At 37.7% G+C, this 7,525-nt stretch overlaps 1 protein-coding gene across 1 annotated transcript in view; it reads right to left on the bottom strand.

The window, feature by feature from the left end:
- IARS1 (isoleucyl-tRNA synthetase 1) overlaps positions 1 to 7,525 on the bottom strand; it is a gene marked incomplete at its 3' end in the record, with an annotated part of 71,419 nt that overhangs the window by 43,812 nt on the left and 20,082 nt on the right. Inside the window, exons 8-10 of the mRNA XM_010163159.1 lie at positions 6,696 to 6,756; positions 5,050 to 5,145; positions 64 to 186 (exon numbers count right to left, since the gene is read on the bottom strand). Of these exons, the coding sequence (XP_010161461.1) occupies positions 64 to 186; positions 5,050 to 5,145; positions 6,696 to 6,756 (280 nt within the window). The remainder of the gene's footprint in view (positions 1 to 63; positions 187 to 5,049; positions 5,146 to 6,695; positions 6,757 to 7,525) is intronic.

Below are 7,525 nucleotides of genomic sequence, written 5' to 3'. Positions count from 1 at the left end.
TTCTACCATACATAAAATTTATCTTGAGTAAAATAGTAATTTACTTTCTTCAACACCACCAACCTTCACATACTGTCCAGCAAAGTCAGTCACTTCTGCTGTGAAGCAGCCTGACGCATCAACAGGACAAACAGGCACAGAATCTTTCTGAATAATATTATAATCCATGCAGACTCTGTAATCATCCTACAAAAGAGACAAGTGCCAGGTTACAGAAATACAAAATACTGGTTAAAATATACATGCCTGGGAAAAATAAATCAAATTAAATGGAAAAATGTGATGACTGGATAAGAAAACCAAAATAGTCAGCCTTCCTTAGTCCCTAATACACATAGGAAAAGATGCATTTTACAGGACTGTACTTTTATTCATCATAGAAATTATTTCTTCAGACTATATATGGTGCTTCTGTTCATATACATGCATATATACACCCACACACATATTTTATGGGTATACATACACATACATACATACATGTAGTCAACAGCTTCAGGCTACTATTGCCTAGGAAAGGGACTATGTCATGCTCTTGTACCAGTCAGAGACACGTGTCTGTTTAGCACACAAGCCTGCATGGCATTTTTCAGGAGGCAGGTTGTTTTAATTAATCTAATTTTGCAACTCCACATAAGAAATCCCATTTTCTGAATGTCTTAATGATCCAAAGCCTTTAAATCTCTATTTCCCAATCTTTGTTGGCCTGTAGGCAATGCTACTGACCAAGAACCACACATGGACAACATCACAGTTTATTTTCTTGGCCAGCCTCTGTTTAAGTTTTTAATTTCCTGTAGCAGTAAAGGGGAAAAAAAAAATTTAAGAAAAAGAGGGTCACTTCAGACTTTCCTGAACACAACTAAATAACAATGGTATTGCAGCAAAGATTAAAAAAATTATTAGGGGACTAGAAAAGTTTAGATTTTAATTTCCAAAGTCAAAGTAAATTCCTACCTTAACCAATTATCACTCCAGATTATGCACTTTCTTGCCCTAAGGCAAGAGAACATTATTGGGAGAGGGAGGGGAAGGGAGAAGGAATCAGCTGCAGATCACTCACTCTCAGAACATTCACAGAATCACTTTTGTTTTCCTCAAAGAAAAAGGCCCTGTCTCAGCCTGCATCAAGTCAGGTTGCTTTTTGGAATGCTAGAGGTTCCTGTATTGCTGCTCTGACAAAACAGGAGAAACCACAGACTGCACGGACAAAAACTGAAGTTTTGTGTGGTGTGAAACAGAACCTGCAGTGACTCTGCCTGCCAAAACTGGCAGCACTTGAACTCTTACCCTCCTCTATGCTTAAAGTTCACTTGCCTTTTGTAAAATGCAGCAGGTATTTCACAGGAGTTGCACTCTAAAGCAATTTGTTCACCTCGATCAAGGACAACACACCAGAAACAAGTGTGTAAATAAGTGTTACACAAGCAAGTGCTCCACAGCTAGACCTATTCTCCTTTCCTAGACATAACCAACACAGGTGAGCCAGTTCTGGAGTGACAGAGCAGGGTTTCTAGATCCTTTCTGTGGTCCTCCTCCAACCCTACCCACTAGCCCTGTAGTTTCCAGCTCCCTCAAGCCAGATCTGGCAGATGTTGCCTTGATCCACAGTATATTTACAACAATGAAACTCATCTGCAGCAATAGCGAAGTTGGCTACCACGTAGAAGTGAAAAACCACCTCAGCACTCATTTACGCTAGACCATGGTCTCTTTCTACTCTCCAGTAGTTGTGGACAGCCATCATGATTATTCAGTCTCCACTTGGTCAACGAGATTCTACAGCCAACAGATTAACCAAGACAATCCCATTCTCTCAGCTGACCTTTCATCAGTTATTATTGCTGAGACACAGCAAGCAGACTGCAGTGTTTAAAATGTAGGCCAGATGACAGAACTAACGTCAACCCTGATTTGGCAGCAAATTGTAAAAGGCTTTGAAGAAGCAGCCAGCAAAGACTACAAAGCTTGGCACACTCACAACCTGGCTAAAACATAATAACAAACCTCCCATTTCTTAGGACCTAGGTCAAGAGGAGGCTCAGTTCGATTTGCATCGCTGATGCAGCCAATGATATATAAAGGTCTTTGCTATTTTGGTTTTCTACAGTTAGTTCCTTTCTTTTGAAGAACTCAAACTTGAACGTAAAAGCTTTCCAGACTGACCTGCCATTTGATTTAATGAAGATCTGCTTCAGTAACCACAACCCAAGAATATACTCAGGCACACAGAGAAATTCACAAATGCTAATAAGCTCTACTGGAAAGCTAAGACAAATTTCAATTCTTTCCCGAATAGAAGTCATAGTGTTTACTTTTGTACCCCTGCCATGATTAAATTTCTATAAAGATTACAAAAGAAATTGTAATACGCAAAATGAATGAAACAGAAGCTATTAAACAGAGAACTGAAGCTTTTCTATCTGAATTCTAAAACAAAAAAAACCCCAAAAAACCCAAAACAAAACGCAAAAAACATGAAATCAAAAGATTCACCTTCAGCACCTCTTAAAAATCAAGGATACTTGTGCAATTTACTGAAAAGAAAGTGCAACAGGAACATATCTGTGAAGCTTCTGTGACTCATCTGAGCAGTCACCAGAAGTATAGGGCTTGTATGCAAATTAAGATGCCACTAAAGCTTTTTAAGTTGATTGTAGATACATCTACATATGATGAAATGCCTGAGCAGCTGAATTTTAGTGTCATGTTAATTTGGAGGTAAAATGAATTTACAGAGTTTTTAATAGAGGTTTGTCTTGTTCTGTGAGCTTTAATTTTGATGTCTTTTCAACTGAAATAGAGTGTTCTGATATCGTGTGGCAGCTTTTATTTGGCAAAAGCATCACACAAGACAATGAAACTACATATCCTGAAACTAAATGAAGGTGACTTTTTACTTTAAATTTTGTTGGAGAAGGATACATTTCTAAGCTACCAGTAATATAGAATATGTATCAGTAAGTACAATTAAAAAAACCCTTACTTTCTACCCCTATTTGCCAAAGGGACTTACTCATATTGAGGGGAAGAGATAGAGACAAGATACAACACTTCCTGTGAACAACTGTGCTCTATTTCTTCTCCTCCGACCCTTGCCTCCTGCTCCACTTACCCCTTTCCTACTCACCTTCAACACAACAGTAAAGGAAGTCGCAGAGAAGCCAATTAATTACAAAGACAGTCCTGCCTACAATCATGAGCTATCTCCCTTCCTTCATCTAAGCTTGTGTCTAAAGGAAACTATGTAATGCCAACACAGGTAACACTCAGTATTCTATACAGAGTCTACTGCACAATGATTCCTGAACCTAAATCAGAGCCCTTTGTGAGCCTTTCTGAACAAAAATAATCAGTAGACTGTCAAAACTGAACTACATGCACCCCAAAAGAAAAAGGTAGCAGCATGAAGTGCAACACATGCTATGGAATTTCCTTCTAAAGGTGGCATACCAATTGATCCTGGTCTATGCGTCATGCATTATAAAGTCAAGCTGCTCCTTAGTTAACAAGTGTGAACTTTTGTTTGTGATGTTAGTGTACTTTTTCCTCACACAAATATTTTAGGCATTTTTTTTCTTTGCAATGCATTTAACTGATACTCTCATGCTTTTTTAAAAAAATGGTTTTCTTTAATTGCTGACTTCTCAGGACAGAGAGACAAAAGATTATTTTTTTCCTGTGTTTACACAAATCTCTGTGGGCTTATAATAAAATCAAAGAGGGCAGATAATCCTTGCTCTAACTGGCCAGTCAGGCTTTCCAGCAAGCTGTTTCCAAAAACTAAACTGCATTGGGCAAATACACAACAAAACAATACAACAGCCAAGGGAAAGTTTCTTCCAGAGCTCCTTCTCTATTAGCAGCCTATTCCCTTCCTTCATTCCACCTCCCACAGCAAGAGCTCCTGACTCAAAACCAAGGCTGCTTCCACACCCCTTAGTCAAGTCCTTGCAAGATTTAGTTATAGGACAGTGTCTGAGGTGCAAGTAGCATGATAGGCTTTAGACTCCTTAACACACTTTACCACTCACCATTAATTTATTTATTAACTAATAACATACAGCTCCAGTCTAATTTTCTTTAGCCACACTTGTATTAAGCTGGGACATCTTTTAATAACAATGTTCATCTTGACAAGGGAAACACCACCACAGTGGATGTACCCTTCAGAAAAAATGCAGGGGGGGGAAAAAACCACAACACAGAAAAGGATGGCATATTTCACAGGAACACAGAAGCCTATGACTAATGCCAACAGTTTCTAGAAGTGATGATAGATCTCTTGATCCAAGGATTGCTAATTGCTAGGCACTGGCAGCTCTATTGAAAGTTTTTTGAGGGCATCTTTGGGTAATAGCTGAAGACAGGACACTAGACAAAAAGGACAATGAGTCTAAACCAGTGCATTTAATCCATGTGTCTAAAAACTGAAATGATTAAAACCATGAAAAATTAAACCTCTCAACCTTCAGAAGAATAGACTGAGGGAAACGACAATAAAGACAGAAAAAAAAGAATGGAGTGAAACAAAATCCTTTCACACCGAGGGATGAAGTCTCAGTACAAAAGCAGTTAAAGCATTTTTTCATTCTCTAAAAGCCCAGTGAGCAATGAAATTGAAACACTGCAGAGGGGCAGTGCGCTGAGCACAACTGCTGTTACCATCCAAAATTATCACTTAGCAAAGCTAGGTTTGACTACCAGTGCAACAGATCATGTCTTCTCCAAGCTGTAAATTCAGACTTTGAGAGAAGCTAAGATCAATGACACTCGGAGGACACGGTGGTGAGTCCACTTCATATACTACAACAACAACCAAATCAAAGGACACCTAAAATCTCCAGTCTAGCACACAAAGCACACTAGTGAGTGCAAGAACTCATCAGAATACAATGCTACAGTGTATTTGTATGGGCTTTTTTAAGTAGCAAATGGGAGGATTGTTTAATATCATAGTCACCCGGACAGACAGTCCCCAGTAGCTGGAAAGCCAAGCAATGTGTGTTGGAACAAAATTAACATTAGAGATACACAGTTCATACTCACAGCACCAAAATAGGGGGCCTGATGTACAACACCTGTGCCTTCCTCCTCCTTCACGTAACTGTCTACCACCACAGCAAAGGCACCATTATCTTTGCACTGGAATACAAAAACATGTTTTTCATAATGCATACTTATATACAAAGCAAAATAGAATTCTTAAGAACATGGAAGAGCCACTTGCACTGCATAAAAAAATAAGTGACACAGTAAAATGTGACATTCCTAACATTATTTCATCATTTCCTACAGCTAAAATACCCAGGCTGTATAGTTCATTTAAACAGTGTCAAATGTGATTAAATCTAAGACCTCTCCAGAAGGCCTCACTGTCAATTACTCTTTAAGCCACATTATCTTCACACAGTTCTGTGCTTAACAGACTACAAATCAATACACTCCTATAAGTGAGGATACAGGCAAGCAAGCTACAGGGATTCTATATACAGAAGTGTCCTTGCATTTTTGTGTGTCCACTGTACCTTCTAATTTTAAAAAAATAAGTTTGCTTTTACAGTCATATATTTTCTTTATTTGCTCCAGAGAATGAGAATGTGGTATCAAGTGAAAAAAAAACCAAAACACAAAAACAAACCACAAAACAGAAAAAACTGGTAAGAAAAGATCTGACATTTTGATTGTTCACCATGTAGATAATGAAAAATAAAAAGCTATTTTCTGTTCCTTAATACAAAAGTAGTAAAAAAAAATACTGCTGTCACAGCTGTACCAAATATGTTACAAAATATTAGGTTTGGCTTGTTTGGAAGAGGAATATTTTGAGATAAGACATCCATTCTTAAAAAAAAAAAAAAAAAAAAAAAAAAAGGTAGATGCTCATGTGTTCCTTAGCAGTACAGCAGAACTGAAAAAAATTATCCATTCCAAACCTTGACATGTGTTTGACCTCTCTCTAGAAATCGCGGGTCCTGCTCCCTTCCAGAGGTTCTCACCTTTGCAGACTTCAGCACACGCTCAGAACAGATGTTAGTCACAAATGACCAAATCCCTTACACGAAGTAACAGCTGCTTGTCCAGCAGTACTGTAATCCACTCCAACTCTTTGAAAAATTTAATCCATTTTTAATCAGAATTTTTTTTTCAAATGTATGAACTCTCTACCCACTCTCTTATTGCTACATATTCTATTACGGTCTGTGGTGCTATTAACTACACTAGACTTACACAGCACTTACATCCATAAAAAAACAGATGTATCTAGTCACTTTAGCAAAGGCTTTTGACTCTTTGGTGGAAAACACTACGTGTCTGTTATCCACAGTCAAAGTCATTCTCTTGTAAATACAAAATTTGTGGACTCAATAGGCAGAAGCTCACCAGATGGAAAGTTGAGAGAATACTGCTTGCTTATTAATGTGTATTGGAAGTTTCTCTGCAATCTGAAATCAAACTACTATTTATCAATTAATTCTTACTCTGGGTGTATTTAAAACTTAAGGGAAAAAAATACAGGGGAAAAAAAAAACAACTTTCTGCTTTTCAGCCTTTCACTAGGATTTTTGAACTACTTTAATACAATCTGGGATTTGTTATTAGGACACAAGATTTTTATAATATAAACAAGGAATACTGAGAATGGTTTTTATTTTTATTTCTGTATCCTGTATCAAACACCAAACTTGTCTTACCTGAATGAAATATTCAAAGAGTGGTTTATATTTCTTGCCTTTAAGAGCAATGCCAGGAAACCTGAGGAGAAGGATTTACATGGACACGAATTAACAATCTGAGAATTGCTTAGTCAGCCAGTAGGAATGCTATTTTTTTCTTATTTCCTTTTTCCCCATCCCTAACAGAATTTTACTTCATAAGGTGAAGAAAAAAGTATTTTCTCAATAGTTTTGTTTCCCATTTCTACACCTCTTTGGAATTTGGACTTGGACAAAAACCGTATCATGTCTTAATACATCTCTGCTAACAGTCAACAGGTACACTTCTACCTGATGGTCTTTCAAATCAAGAAATCATTGTACATTAATGTAGGAATTAAGCATGAATAACAATCTATTTCTGGTAAAGCTGGGCAAGAAGCTTCTGGATAAAACAATTTAAATGTAATACTCATAACAAAGCCCTACGTAGCTCAGCATGATCAACAGAACTAAACAAGCACTGATCCAAAACATCTAGAAGTTACATGCACAGAAGATTGTGATACAAGGTACTGCAGTGTTTAAACCTTGGCTGCCTCATTCCTTACTCTAAAACCAGGCATCCAAACTGTCCACAAACATCTGAGACAAAGATCCAACACAGACAGGACTGACTGAGGAACCAACTGAGCCAGACAAACCTAAGACAGAGCCAGAGCCTGTAGATCTGGCTTTCTTCCAACTTCTGACAATAGTTGACAAAGACAGTGATTAGGTTGGGATTTACTCTCCTGAAAGTGCTGTGCTTAAATCATCCACTTTAGAAAAACCTCTAGTTAAAACACAACTTAATCTCATAGATACAA

The sequence above is a fragment of the Antrostomus carolinensis genome, unplaced genomic scaffold, assembly GCF_000700745.2.
Source record: "Antrostomus carolinensis isolate BGI_N321 unplaced genomic scaffold, ASM70074v2 scaffold23552, whole genome shotgun sequence".
NCBI classification, from domain to species: Eukaryota; Metazoa; Chordata; class Aves; order Caprimulgiformes; family Caprimulgidae; genus Antrostomus; species Antrostomus carolinensis.
Note: the sequence above shows the minus strand (reverse complement) of the source record. Positions and strands in the feature narration are given on the sequence as shown.